The sequence below is a fragment of the Hyperoodon ampullatus genome, assembly GCF_949752795.1.
Source record: "Hyperoodon ampullatus genome assembly, chromosome: 8".
Lineage (NCBI taxonomy): Eukaryota > Metazoa > Chordata > Mammalia > Artiodactyla > Ziphiidae > Hyperoodon > Hyperoodon ampullatus.
In genome coordinates, this window is record NC_136921.1 from 27,825,756 (window position 1) to 27,840,418 (window position 14,663).

The 14,663-nt window shown below is 38.8% G+C and overlaps 1 protein-coding gene across 5 annotated transcripts in view; it reads right to left on the bottom strand.

Moving 5' to 3' along the window:
* The window catches only part of UNC80 (unc-80 homolog, NALCN channel complex subunit), a gene marked incomplete at both ends in the record, with an annotated part of 239,774 nt that overhangs the window by 68,541 nt on the left and 156,570 nt on the right, over nt 1-14,663 (bottom strand). For 4 of the 5 annotated variants that reach the window (XM_079710608.1, XM_079710605.1, XM_079710607.1 and 1 more), the window contains 4 exons: nt 323-454; nt 1,091-1,277; nt 3,717-3,848; nt 4,363-4,544. In XM_079710608.1, coding sequence (XP_079566734.1) covers nt 323-454; nt 1,091-1,277; nt 3,717-3,848; nt 4,363-4,544 — 633 coding nt within the window. The remainder of the gene's footprint in view (nt 1-322; nt 455-1,090; nt 1,278-3,716; nt 3,849-4,362; nt 4,545-14,663) is intronic. The other variant, XM_079710606.1, reaches the window with a different exon arrangement.

Genomic DNA, 14,663 nt, shown 5'->3' on the forward strand with positions numbered 1-14,663 from the left:
AAAAGCTCCCTGGTTGATTGTAATGTGTAGCCAGTGTTGAAAACTGTTAACTGCCTAGAATGATGTTTTATTGAACCCTCAGCAATATGATGACATGTAATGTAATTAAAATAGAACCAACTTATCAAGGACATTTGCTGGATTAAATCAACAATTTTTTTTAGAATACCACTCATCTAATCTACATTTTTAAACTTTAAGATCATGAGACAGGTTATTTAATGAAGACAGTGTAATGAAGTGAGATAATCATATCAAATAAAAATTGTTTCAAAACACACAAGTCATGAGGAATAAAGGACACATTTGTAAGAGGACACACCTTCAGCACTGACAGCTGAACGCACTGACCAGACTGACCCTCGGCGGAAGGAATAATTCCTGTGGGAAGTGCTGGAGGTACAGGATGGACTCACAGACAGTCGACGGGATGCCAGATTGGTGACTTCTTCTACTGGCAAAGAAAATGGGGAACGTGAACTTTGGTTTTGTAACAGCAAAGTTATCACCAATATTATAGTTGTACTTATATCAAAGTGTATATAGCTCTCACAGCATAAGGCTTAAGTAATTTAGAGTGTACTTTGGTGAGGAAAAAACACCTACAGAAAGGGAGACAGAAAATTCCTCCCAAAGATTTCACAGAAGTAGGGCAGAGAATCACAGAATTTAGAATGGTTCAGAAATCATTTTTCTGACACCAACCAAAAAACTGTCTGCACTTGTGAAGGCTGAAAGTAGTTAATGGACTAACCCCATTTTTAATGATGAAAGACTGATTGTGTATGTTTTAGCACACACTCTGGATTCAGCTGTTGCCTGAATCATAGTCACTGCTTGGTCCATTATCATATTAGTTCATTCAATGTGGCTAATGTCCTCCCCTGTAAACAAGCCAGCTCTAAACATTTAGAAAAAGACAACTTTTTTCTCTTTCTTTAGATAGTGTCAGGAGGTAAGAGAGAGAGATAGAGGGAGCATATCACCTCATGTCACATAAAATCATCAATGTTTATTTCAAAGCAAGTCCTTTCCCTTATGTGTGACTCAGTGCCCACCCCCCCAAAGAAGTCCAGTGTGTAGAGGGCACCTTCTTCTTCTGGCTCTGAGTTGGGTGTGCAGGTGGGCTCATAACAAGCCTCCTGGGTAATGGGGATGGCGGTGATGAGGCTGGCTTCTCGACCAAGACGTTTCTTCTCTTCCTCCTGTTGCAGGTTCTTTAAGATGTGTTCTGCCCTTTGATGGGAGCGGGACACAGCCCGGGCTGAAAAGGATTTCTACGGAGACATGAAGGCAAGTTTATTTACTAGCAACTCTTCTGCAGGTCACATGTATAAAGAGTGTTCTACTAAATGTAGACACAGATGTGGTACTTTGTTCTCAGGAAATGTTAGGGCATCCGTGATCTAGTTTCATGGAGACTTATTTGTTTGCTTCTTTTTCTACCAAGTTTCCAGGCTGTGTATAACTAAGACATTCTTTTTCATTCAATCTGGATAATTCTTCAAGGATGTTTGTAATTTCGGGAAAGAAAAAATGTTATTTTACCTAATCTTATTTTAGGATAAAATATCAATGATCCACTCTTTAAACACATTGAATAAACATTTTTAATGCTCTGTTTCCTTCCAAAATTTCTTGAACTGGTTTTAAATGAAGGACATTTACTTCATAAGGTTAATGAAAGAGAAAGTCAGAACCATGGGAAGGAGGAGGAAAGATCTCTTTCATGTAAAACAATTAATTACGTGATTTATTTCATTTTTGTACCTTAAATATCTACCACACTGCAAATACTTAATATTTAGAAATATTAATGTTAAATAATAATAAATATAAATAATAGAAAATACAGTGGAACACTGTAAATACTTAACAATATTTATAGAAACAAAGCTATTGAATGGAAATTATGAGAGTTGGTAGTGTTACTATGGTTGAATGTAAAATCTGACTCTGTTTACCAGCAGCAAAAGCATAACAGATAAGAAACAATAAAGGAGAAAAGATTCACTTTGCAAAGGGGCCATTCTATTTTTGCTTAATCATGATGATTATGCTGAGATAAATTCCAAGAGCTCTGGGGATGAAGTCATTGGTCTCAGAGCAGGGAAGTGATCACTGACGTTCTTCACTACCAATTTGAAGTAATGTCTATGTATAGTAGAAACTCTACATCTTTGTTGGCCAGTGGTCACATAGGATTAAAGAGACAGACAAGGGGTGTTGGTCACTCTTCTAAAGGACAGCAGTCATCGAAGCTCCCTTTATGCAGGGTCTTAACATAAGACTAAAGATTTCCAATAGTGGATGACACAACAGCAATTAAGGGCATTTGATGGGCCACATGGCAATTCATTCAGAGCCAGGGGTTAAGCTGGTTTATTATAATAAGATAAGTGAAAGATAACTGGATATAGAATTAGGGGCTTTGGCTTGAAATTCACTGTGAAATTGGGAAGAGAATGTACTTGACTCAAATGAATCTATCCCATGTATGAGAAAAAAGCCAAGGATCTTTATACCAGTGGTTCAGATGCTGGAGGGAAGAACCAAGCGTGTCTTTGTCTTTGGCACAAAACCATCAGATATGAAGGTAGTGTATGCAGAAGAATTAAAAGAAAAATATTCTGATGGGTAAAGTGTTCAAACAAAAAGTTCAAAGAAAACTACAAATGCCTAGAAAATATATGTATGACATGCAAAAATGTTCAACCTCATTTCATACATTCAACTAACTTTTTAAAGATGTGTGAATAAAAAAGCCAATAACTTTGTTTTTTGCCATTCAATGTGGCATTAAAAAATAATACTAGTTAATTTGAATAAAGAAGACATTTTCCTATTGTGTTGTATAAGAGTAAAATGGTACAATCATCCTGGGGATATTTTGTGAGATATATCAGAAATCTTTAATATTCACATACCAATTACCCTAAATCCTGTGGGAAATTATGCAAGCAAATAATCATGAATTTGTTTATAGAGATGTGTTCTTTTTCTATATTTGCTTTATCTTCCAAATTTTCTACATTATCTTGTAATTTAGGAAAATGCTATGCAACAGGTGAAAAAGGCATATTTTGAAGATTGATTTTTTCAAAAGGCACATATTCTTGGTTCTTGTTTACAAATAGACTGGGTTCTAAACTTAACTGTTTATAAATTATATTACATAGAGCAGTAATGTATTAGAATAGCATAAGACCTGAGCTCTCAGAGTGATGTTTCTGATGATGATATTGATGATCAATAAGGTAAAGGACAGACTAAGGTCCAAACAGCAAGAGCAGGCAACTCAATTCTTTTTCTTATTCATCCAGAGTCAAGTCAGTTCTTTTTCTTATTCATCCAGAGTCAATCTCATTAACTTTTGGGTTGCTTATGTAGGTTAAATGAATTGTTTGTTTTATAATAAAGAGAGGTAAAAGCACTACCTTTGGCTAAGAAATCAATGCCTAATGCTTTTAGTAGCTTTTATTATAAGGTTGCTGCTTCTATGATTACAGAACAAAACTGTTTTGGCTTTTGGAGGTCTGCAAATGCTCACCCCAGATGTTAGCTCCTTCTATCTCACAAGAACTAAAGGCCTTTTGTGATTGATTTTCTGTGCTGTTATTACATTCTTATGACAACTGTCTCACACATCCATTGTTCTCTCTTACATGTATACCATGGAGCCTGAAGATATTAGAAAGAAAGTGCCTGTTACTCACAGACTGGTCTTCATTAATGGGATCCTGGACACTCCCGCTGCACTGAGGGACCCAAGGGGGGTCAAACATCGGGATAGATGGCATTCCAAGCACTGGGGAGGGCAGGGTGAAGTTTATACTGGGAGGCGGGATCTGTTAGTTGATATCAGAAGAATGAAGTGAGTAAGATGGAAAATAAGCTAGAATGATTCTGAAGCAAAATTATGACATAATCTTTTAGAGCACAGGATGTTATAAGGCACATGAAGAACGTCTCTGGGCCTCAGTTTACTCATTAATAAAATGAAGGGTTTCAACTATATGATCTCTATTTGTGTTAATCACCCCATCCTCAAAAGAACATCTGTGTTTATATAGCAAAATGTATGGAAGATTACACCCCAAACTTCTATGTGCTTACCTCTGGGGATGGTGCTGAAATCTTGAGGTTTATAGAAACTTGATTTTCTTACTCTACATTCTTATATTTCAATTTGTTTTAAGGACAAGAATTCACTCATATATGAGTTAGGTTTACTTATGTAATCAGAGAGGGGAAAAAAGAAGCATCTCTTGAGACATACACTGTGGATTTGAGGTTCAAGGACTGAAATTAATCTTGGGTTAGGATTCCTAATCTAATACCCATGTTGGATGTATCCCTCACCTTAAAAATCTGCTGTGCTCCCTCCTCCATCCGGGGCCACACCTGATAGCGAAACCTCCAAAGCGTGTGGAACTTAAGGACAGCGTTCAGCCGCTGGACGGTCTCCGGGTGGTGGAACTCTGATGTCAGCATATCAGACACGGCCTCAGGGACTTTCACCGCACACAACAGGAACATGGCCGCTAAAGACAGTCAACAATTCATCAGCTACACATCTCTTAATTTTGCATGATTCCTGGGGATAGGGAGAAGGGGGAAACTGCTTCTGTCTCTTGAAAATGACTACTGAGCTACAGAGCCAAGCCCCCAGCACTGGCAAAAGCAAAGCCTGTTTCAGCACCTGGAAAGCAGACTTCACCCTTTGTGCCTCCCCCAATCTTCCAATATCTGATGCGAGGGCAGTGACAGCACGACATTTCAGTAGAAAAACTCATTCTAAGCAAAGATTCCTTTGGCTCACAGTGAAAAGTGAATGCCAGAGGAAGCAAATGAAGAAAGGAAATTACAAGCTGAAATATCCTTTTTAGGAAATGGCTAGAGTCATCTCAGAGTAACCCTAGGACAGTACATAAAAATGTCCATTTAAAACTGTCTCAGTTCCATTAGTTATATTAAAAATAATAGTCATCATCCAGTGAGTGGGCACCACTGGGAAACTCTGAGGGCGCGCAAGTGGCTGACGTGTGGTGGCTTGAGGAAAGGAAGACGAGGGACAAAAAGAGCCTGCCATGTGGCTGAAAGGGTCTCAGTGCTCCATCCAGGTGTCAGGCCTGAGCCAAGTAGGTGGGAGAGCTGAGTTCAGGACACTGGACCACCAGAGACCTCCCAGCCCCACGTAATATCAAATGGTGAAAGCTCTCCCAGAAATCTAAATCTCAACGCTAAGATCCAGCTCCACTCAATGATCAGCAAGCTACAGTGCTGGACACTCTACGCCAAACAACTAGCAAGACAGGAACACAACCCCACCCGTTAGCAGAGAGGCTGCCTATAATCATAATGAGTTCACAGACATCCCAAAACACACCACCAGAATGACAAGATCCAGCCTCATCCACCGGAACACAGGCACCAGTCCCCTCCACCAGGAAGCCTACACAACCCACTAAACCAACCTTACCCACAGTGGACAGATGCCAAAAACAATGGGAACTACGAACCTGAAGCCTGCAAAAAAGAGACGCAAAATGCAGTAGGTTAAGCAAAACGAGAACACAGAGAAAGGCACAGCACATGAAGGAGCAAAGTAAAAACCCACCAGACAAAACAAATGAAGAGGAAATAGGCAGTCTACCTGAAAAAGAATTCAGAGTAATGATAGTAAAGATGATCCAGAATCTTGGAAATAGAATGGAGAAAATACAAGAAACATTTAACAAGGACCTAGAAGAACTAAAGAGCAAACAAACAATGAGGAACAACACAATAAATGAACTTAAAAATTCTCCAGAAGCAATCAATAGCAGAATAACTAAAGCAGAAGAACGGATAAGTGACCAGGAAGATAAAATAGTGGAAATAACTACTGCAGAGCAGAATAAAGAAAAAAGAACGAAAAGAATTGAGGAGCGTCTCAGAGACCTCTGGGACAACATTAAATGCAACAACATTCGAATTATAGGGGTCACAGAAGAAGAGAAACAGAAAGGGACTGAGAAATATTTGAAGAAATTAGAGTTGAAAACTTCCACAATATGGGAAAGGAAATAGTCACTCAAGTCCAGGAGGCACAGAGAGTCCCATACAGGATAAATCCAAGGAGAAACATGCCACGACACATATTAATCAAACGATCAAAAATTAAATACAAAGAAAAAATATTAAAAGCAGCAAGGGAAAAACAACAAATAACATATAAGGGAATCCCAATAAGGTTAACAGCTGATCTTTCAGTAGAAACTCTGCAAGCCAGAAGGGAGTGGCAGGATATATTTAAAGTGAAGGAGAAAAACCTGCAACCAAGATTACTCTACCCAGCAAGGATCTCATTCAGATTTGATGGAATAATTAAAACCATTACAGACAAGCAAAAGCTAAGAGAATTCAGCACCACCAAACCAGCTTTACAACAAATGCTAAAGAAACTTCTCTAGGTAGGAAACACAAGAGAAGAAGACCTACAATAACAAACCCAAAACAATTAAGAAAATGGTAATAGGAACATACATATCGATAATTACCTTAAATGTAAATGGATTAAATGCTCCAACCAAAAGACATAGACTGGCTGAATGGACACAAAAACAAGACCCGTATATATGTTGTCTACAAGAGACCCACTTCAGACCTAGGGACACATACAGACTGAAAGTGAGGGGATGGAATAAGGTATTCCATGCAAATGGAAATCAAAAGAAACCTGGAGTAGCAATTCTCATATCAGACAAAATACACTTTAAAACTAAGACTTACAAGAGACAAAGAAGGACACTACATAATGACCAAGGGATCAATCCAAGAAGAAGATATAACAATTGTACATATTTATGCACACAACATAGGAGCACCTCAATACATAAGGCAAATGCTAACAGCCATAAAAGGAGAAGTCGACAGTAACACAATCATAGTAGGGGACTTTAACACATCACTTTCATCAATGGACAGATCATGCAAAATGAAAATAAATAAGGAAACACAAGCTTTAAATGATACATTAAAGAAGATAGACTTAATTGATATTTATAGGACATTCCATCCAAAAACAACAGAATACACTTTCTTCTCAAGTGCTCATGGAACATTCACCAGGATAGATCATATCTTGGGTCACAAAGCAAGCCTTGGTAAATGTAAGAAAACTGAAATCGCATCACATATCTTTTCTGGCCACAACACTATGAGACTAGATATCAATTACAGGAAAAAATCTGTAAAAAAGAAAAACACATGGAGGCTACTACTAAATACTAAATACACTACTGAATAATCAAGAGAACACTGAAGAAATCAAAGAGGAAATCAAAAAACACCTAGAAGCAAGTGAAAATGAAAACACGATGACCAAAAACCTAGGATGCAGAAAAGCAGTTTTAAGAGGGAAGATTACAGCAATACAATCCTACATCAAGAAACAAGAACCATCTCAAATAAACCACCTAACCTTACACCTAAAGCAGTTAGAGAAAGAACAACAAAAAAAACCCAAAGTTAGCAGAAGGAAAGAAATCATAAAGATCAGATCAGAAATAAATGAAAAAGAAATGAAGGAAATGATAGCAAAGATCAATGAAACTAAAAGCTGGTTCTTTGAGAAGATAAACAAAATTGATAAACCATTAGCCAGACTCATCAAGAAAAAAAGGTAGAAGACTCAAATCAATAGAATTAGAAATGAAAAAGGAGAAGTAACAACTGACACTGCAGAAATACAAAGGATAATGAGAGACTACTACAAGCAACTATATGCCAATAAAATGGACAAGCTGGAAGAAATGGACAAATTCTTAGAAAAGCACAACCTTCCAAGACTGAACCAGGAAGAAATAGAAAATATAAACAGACCAATCACAAGCACTGAAATTGAGACTCTGATTAAAAATCTTCCAACAAACAAAAGTCCAGGATCAGATGGCTTGTCAGGCGAATTCTATCAAACATTTAGAGAAGCGCTAACACCTATCCTTCTCAAACTCTTCCAAAATATAGCAGAGGGAGGAACACTCCCAAACTCCTTCTACGAGGTCACCATCATCCTGATACCAAAACCAGACAAAAATGTCACAAAAAAAGAAAACTACCAGCCAATATCATTGATGAACAAAGACGCAAAAATCCTCAACAAAATACTAGCAAACAGAATCCAACAGCACATTAAAAGGATCATAGGGGCTTCCCTGGTGGCGCAGTGGTTGAGAGTCCGCCTGCCGACGCAGGGGACACGGGTTCGTGCCCCGGTCTGGGAAGATCCTGCATGCCACAGAGCAGCTGGGCCCGTGAGCCATGGCCACTGAGCCTGCGCGTCCGGAGCCTGTGCTCCGCAATGGGAGAGGCCACAACAGTGAGAGGCCCGCGTACTGCAAAAAAAAAAAAAAAAGGATCATAGACTATGATCAAGTGGGGTTTATCCCACGAATGCAAGGATTCTTCAATATATACAAATCAATCCATGTGATAAATCATATTTACAAACTGAAGGAGAAAAAACATATGATCATCTCAACAGATGCAGAAAAAGCTTTTAACAAAATTCAACACCCATTTATAATAAACACCATGCAGAAAGTAGGCATAGATGGAACTTACCTCAACATAATAAAGGCCATATATGACAAACCCACAGCCACCATTGTTCTCAATGGTGAAAAACTGAAACCATTTCCACTAAGATCAGGAACAAGACAAGGTTGTCCACTCTTACCATTATTATTCAACATAGTTTTGGAAGTTTTAGCTACAGCAGAGAAGAAAAAGAAATAAAAGGAATCCAAATTGGAAAAGAAGAAGTAAAGTTGTCACTGTTTGCAGACGACATGATACTATACATATACAATCCTAAAGATGCTACCAGGAAACTACTAGAGCTAATCAATGAATGTGGCAAAGTAGCAGGACACAAAATTAATGCACAGAAATCTCTTGCATTCCTGTACAGTCATGATGAAAAATCTGAAAGAGAAATTAGGCAACACTCCCATTTACCACTGCAACAAAAAAAATAAAATACCTAGGAATAAATCTACCTAAGGAGAAAAAAGACGTGTATGCAGAAAACTATAAGACACTGATGAAAGAAGTTAAAGATGATACAAACAGATGGAGAGATATACCATGTTCTTAGATTGGAAGAATCAACATTGTGAAAATGACTTTACTACCCAAAGCAATCTACAGATTCAATGCAATCCCTGTCAAACTACCAATGGCATTTTTCAGAGAACTAGAAAAAAAAATTCACAATTTGTATGGAAACACAAAAGACCCCGAATGGCCAAAGCAATCTTGAGAAAGAAAAACAGAGCTGGAGGAATGAGGTTCCCTGACTTCAGCCTATACTACAAAGTACAGTAATGAAGACAGTGTGTACTTGTACAAAAACAGAAATATAGATCAATGGAACAGGATAGAAAGCCCAGAGATAAACCCATGCACATATGGTCACCTTATCTTTGATGAAGGAGGCAAGAATATACAATGGAGAAAAGACAGCCTCTTCAATAAGTGGTGCTGGGAAAACTGGACAGCTACCTGTAAAAGAATGAAATTAGAACACTCCCTAACACCATACAAAAAAAAAAACTCAAAATGGATGAAAGACCTAAATGTAAGACCAGACACTATCAAACTCTTAGAGGAAAACATAGGCAGAACACTCTATGACATAACTCACAGCAAGATCCTTTTGGACCCACTTCCTAGAGAAATGGAAATAAAAACAAAAATAAACAAATGGGACCTAATGAAACTTCAAGCTACTTCACAGCAAAGGAAACCATAAAAAAGATGAAAAAACAACCCTCAGAATGGGAGAAAATATTTATAAACGAACCAACTGACAAAGGATTAAACTCCAAAATATACATGCAGCTCATCAGCTCAATTGCAAAAAAAAAAAAAAAAACCCAATCCAAAAATGGGCAGAAGACCTAAATAGACATTTCTCCAAAGAAGACATACAGATTGCCAACAAACACATGAAAGGATGCTCAACATCACTAATCATTAGAGAAATGCAAATGAAAACTACAATGAGGTATCACCTCACACCAGTCAGAATGGCCATCATCAAAAATCTACAAACAATAAATGCTGGAGAGGTTGTGGAGAAAAGGGAACCCTCTTGCACTGTTGGTGGGAATGTAAACTGATACAGCCACTATGGTGGTTCCTTAAAAAAAGATAAAACTAAAAAAAGATAAACTAAAGATAGAACTACCATACGACCCAGCAATCCCACTAATGGGTATATACCCTGAGAAAACCATAATTCAAAAAGAGTCATGTGCCACAATGTTCATTGCAGCTCTATTTACAATAGCTAGGACATGGAAGCAACCTAAGTGTCCATCAACAGATGAATGGATAAAGAAGATGTGGCAAATATATACAATGGAATAGTACTCAGTCATAAAAAGAAACAAAACTGAGTTATTTGTAGTAAGGTGGATGGACCTAGAGTCTGTCATACACAGTGAAGTAAGTCAGAAAGAGTATAACAAATACCGTATGCTAACACATATATATGGAATCTAAGAAAAAGAAACTGGTTCTGAAGAACCTAGGGGCAGGACAGGAATAAAGACGCAGACATAGAGAATGGACTTGAGGGCACAGGGAGGGGGAAGGTTAAGCTCGGACGAAGTGTGAGAGTGGCATGGACATATATACACTACGAAATGTAAAATAGAAAGCTAGTGGGAAGCTGCTGCATAGCACAGGGAGATCAGCTCAGTGCTTTGTGTCCACCTAGAGGGGTGGGATAGGGAGGATGGGAGGGGGACACAAGAGGGAGGAGATATGGGGATATATGTATACGTATAGCTGATTCAATTTGTTATACAGCAGCAACTAAAACAACATTGTAAAGAAATTATAGTCCAATAAAGACGATAAAATATTTTTAAATAATAAAAATAACATTCATAAGGTAGACTCTATTAGAAACATCTACCCTTCCAAGAGGTAGAAGAGACTGAGAAACCAAAAGAGATTTCATGAACCATAATACCATTGTTGTTTTCTTGGGGGAAAGCCAAACATGAATAAGAGAAAGATCAGTGCTATGATAAGTTACGAAGTCAATGAATAATGAGGAAAAGAAATACACTCTGTAGCATAGATGGAGGAACCAGTGTTGCATCATAAAAATGTAATTTAAAAACTCTCTTGTACTTTTTCTCAGATCCTCAAAACATGCTCAGGCAAATGTTAGAACAACTGGGGTTGAATCCCAGCTCTGAAACTTCTCTCCTATTGATCTTGGCCAAGCCTCTTAACTTCTTAACCTCTGTTTCTCTATTGGTAAAATGTCAATGATGATGATGAGAATGAGCGTGAGGATGCTGCTGATAGCTGCCTCCAAATTTGTTGTTAGAATAAAATAATGTATGAGAAAGTGCTTTGTGACATGAAAAGTACTACAGAATTCTAAAGCATATTTTATTTTTTAGAGGGAATGTGGTGTATGGAAAGGGCATCTATTTGTAGTCAAAAGATCTGGGTTTGATTTCCTGGCTCTGCTAATTCTGAGCTGTGTGCACTTGGTTAAAAGTCCTTTCAACCTTCTGAGTTGGATTTTGCTCATTTATAAAATCACTGTTATGAGGATCAAGTAAGATAGTGTGTATGATATAGTTCTATAACAAATGTGAGCCTCTGTCATCAGTAGCTTTTGATAATCTGTTTCTTAATCCTACCACCTCCTTAAATTTCCACTATTCTCCTTTCTTTACTTTTCTTTAAAGTGTACTCTGTCTCAATTTTTAAACACCCTCGTCACTCTCTAAGTCATTGCAATTGGAGTTCTACCTCAATCTCTTTACTGAAACAGTTTTCTTGTAATGCTCACTAATCAGCAGATCCAGGGGTATTTTTACAGCATTTCTTTTCTTTCAGTTTTTAACACTTTCATAACAATCTCCTTGAAAAGGATCTTCCTCTACTTCCATGGTTTGAGATTACTTAAGTTCTACTTTTCTGGTCGTTTTTCTGGGTTTTGCTGGTCAGCTCTTCTTCCTGTCCTTTGAAGGTAGAGAAGGCCAATGGCTTAGTGTTCATTCCTCAGCCCTCTCCTCTATACCAAGAAATCATCCTCCCCCGGAATCATTTCTCCCCTGGAAATAATCCTCTCTCATTGCTTCAGCTGCCACATACATCAAGTTTTCCCAAGTTTCTCTCTAGCTATGGCCTTTCTCATTAGCTTTAGTGTCATATCACCACTGATACGTCTCCTCGTCATCTAAAAATCTCTGTTTCTAAAACCAAGCCACTCCACTCATTGCTGCCACATTAAACTTGGTAATAATTCAACACAATATGCAACATTACTCTTTGGCTCAGAACCCCTGAGTGGTTTCCCACAGTTCAGTGGAAAGTCCACACTCCTAACCCTGTTGTTCAAGGTCTGTTACAATGTGAGACCTGCTCACTTGCCTAATATTACAGACTAGCAACCTCTTTACAAAAGCCACCCCAGTCTCAATTCCTCCTCAGGCTTTCCAAATCAACCCAGTGCATTTCCACACCCCATGTGGCTTTGCATACACCATTTCCTCTTCCTTCTAGCATTTCTTAAAGCTCAGTCCCCCTGTTCATAACTTCCATGAAAATGTCCATGGCTGTCCCATATTTAGGGAGCATGCCCTTTTCTCTGAAAAATACTTGGTAGAGAAGCAAAAATCTGATACTTAATGTGAACAAAGATATTTTACAAAGACATTTGATGCAGCATAGTATAAAAAAAGCAAAAGGCAAGAATCAACTAAAATTTCTAGGTTAAATAAATTATGTTATATCCATTCATTCAATGGAATATTTGGTAGCCATTAAAAAGATAGGTAGGGCGTCCCTGGTGGCGCAGTGGTTGAGAGTCCGCCTGCCGATGCAGGGAACACGGGTTCGTGCCCCAGTCCAGGAAGATCCCACATGCTGCAGAGCGGCTGGGCCCGTGAGCCATGGCCACTGAGCCTGCGCGTCCGGAGCCTGTGCTCCGCAACGGGAGAGGCCACAACAGTGAGAGGCCTGCGTATCGGGGAAAAAAAAAAAAAAAAAGTGTATTCAAAATAATTTTAATAAATGCCAAAAAATCAAGATCTCTACAGCCTATCTGTAACTAGATATCCCAGGTTATCTTTTTCATATTCTGCAATTTCATCTTCTTGATACAAGCTACATTCTTCTAAATTGGTTTGATCCAATGCTAATCACACATACACACATACACAGCCATATCCAAAAAGACTAAAAAAACCTTTTCTAGGGCTTCCCTGGTGGCACAGTGGTTGAGAGGCCGCCTGCCGATGCAGGGGACGCGGGTTCATGCTCCGGTCCGGGAAGATCCCACATGACCCCCCCCAAGAGCCCACAGGAGGAATGAGCAACCCGGCATAGGTATCTGTTGAGACCTTGAGCTTGCTGCTTTCTCGCTGCCTCTGGAGGTCATGGGTAAGACCCTCTCAAATCCTAGCACTGAAGTTTTTGTGTTATGAGCTTGCAGACTTTATTTGAGCCTTTCTTTTTCATGCTGGGTCCAGAAACCGGCTGGAGTTGGAATGAGTCAGACTTAAAAACCAGACTGGGCTCAGGAATGGACTGGTTCCAATTTAGAAATCAGACTGGATCCAGGGTCAGACTGGGTCTGACTTAAAACTGGACTGAGTCTAGTGTGAGGTCTCAGGTGAACAGAATTTTTATTTTTATTTTTTTAAGGCTGAACAAGTAGGTTAACTATACCAAAGGTAATCTTGAATTACATTGGCCACAGTGGAGAACTTTAAACCATCTTAAATACGCCTATCCATTTATGAGTTATCCTAGAGGAAAAAGTATTTCAGCCAGGCACTCACTATTAAGGGTCGAGGGAAAATTATTTTTCCTCCTTACAGTTACTGGTGACCAGGATGAGACCCACTGGAATGCCTCCCTCACTCTGGAGCCTGCAGACATCATCCTGGGGAAACTGGCAGAAGCCGGCAAAGAGTAAGAATTTTTACTAATGTCAGCTCCCCCAGACCTCTACCTGTGGTGCCTGGTTGAGAGAAGAAGGTAAAATTTCACATTGTCGCTTCCTTTCCAAATTACCAAAAAAAAAAAAAAAGGTTATTGATCTTTTCTCTCCCAGGGACAGCTATTGCCTTCTTGTCCATCTCATTTTTTGTCCTGAGAACTTAGCTTGGCAATCATCAGGTTGGGGAACTCAAAAATATAGCCAGGCAGAAATGTGGGTTACATTCCATTTGTGGCTAGGGTCCTACCATTGCCAGCTCTCAGGGGAATTGTCTAAGTCCTTCTTTCTTTTGGCTATCTTTGGGAGTGGCTCTGGATGTTGTGCTCATGGGGTAGTTCAATACTGCCAGGAATATTTACTGTTTGTCTCGCTCAAACCTGACAAGATATTTGAAAAAAAATTTTTTTTTAAATTAGCTCTATAGTCAGAAGTTGACCAAATTGGAAGCTGATATTCAGAGCCTGAAAGGAACTATTTTTTAGGCCTTCTCCCCTAACCTAAAATAAAATATGTACCCAGAGGGAACAAAAAACGTCCTGAAGCCATTGTAGAAGGATTTACTGAAGCGTTCCAAAGACACACAGCTCTAGAACGCAGGAATCTTCTGATTTCCATCTTAAAGCTCTTCTCCCTGATA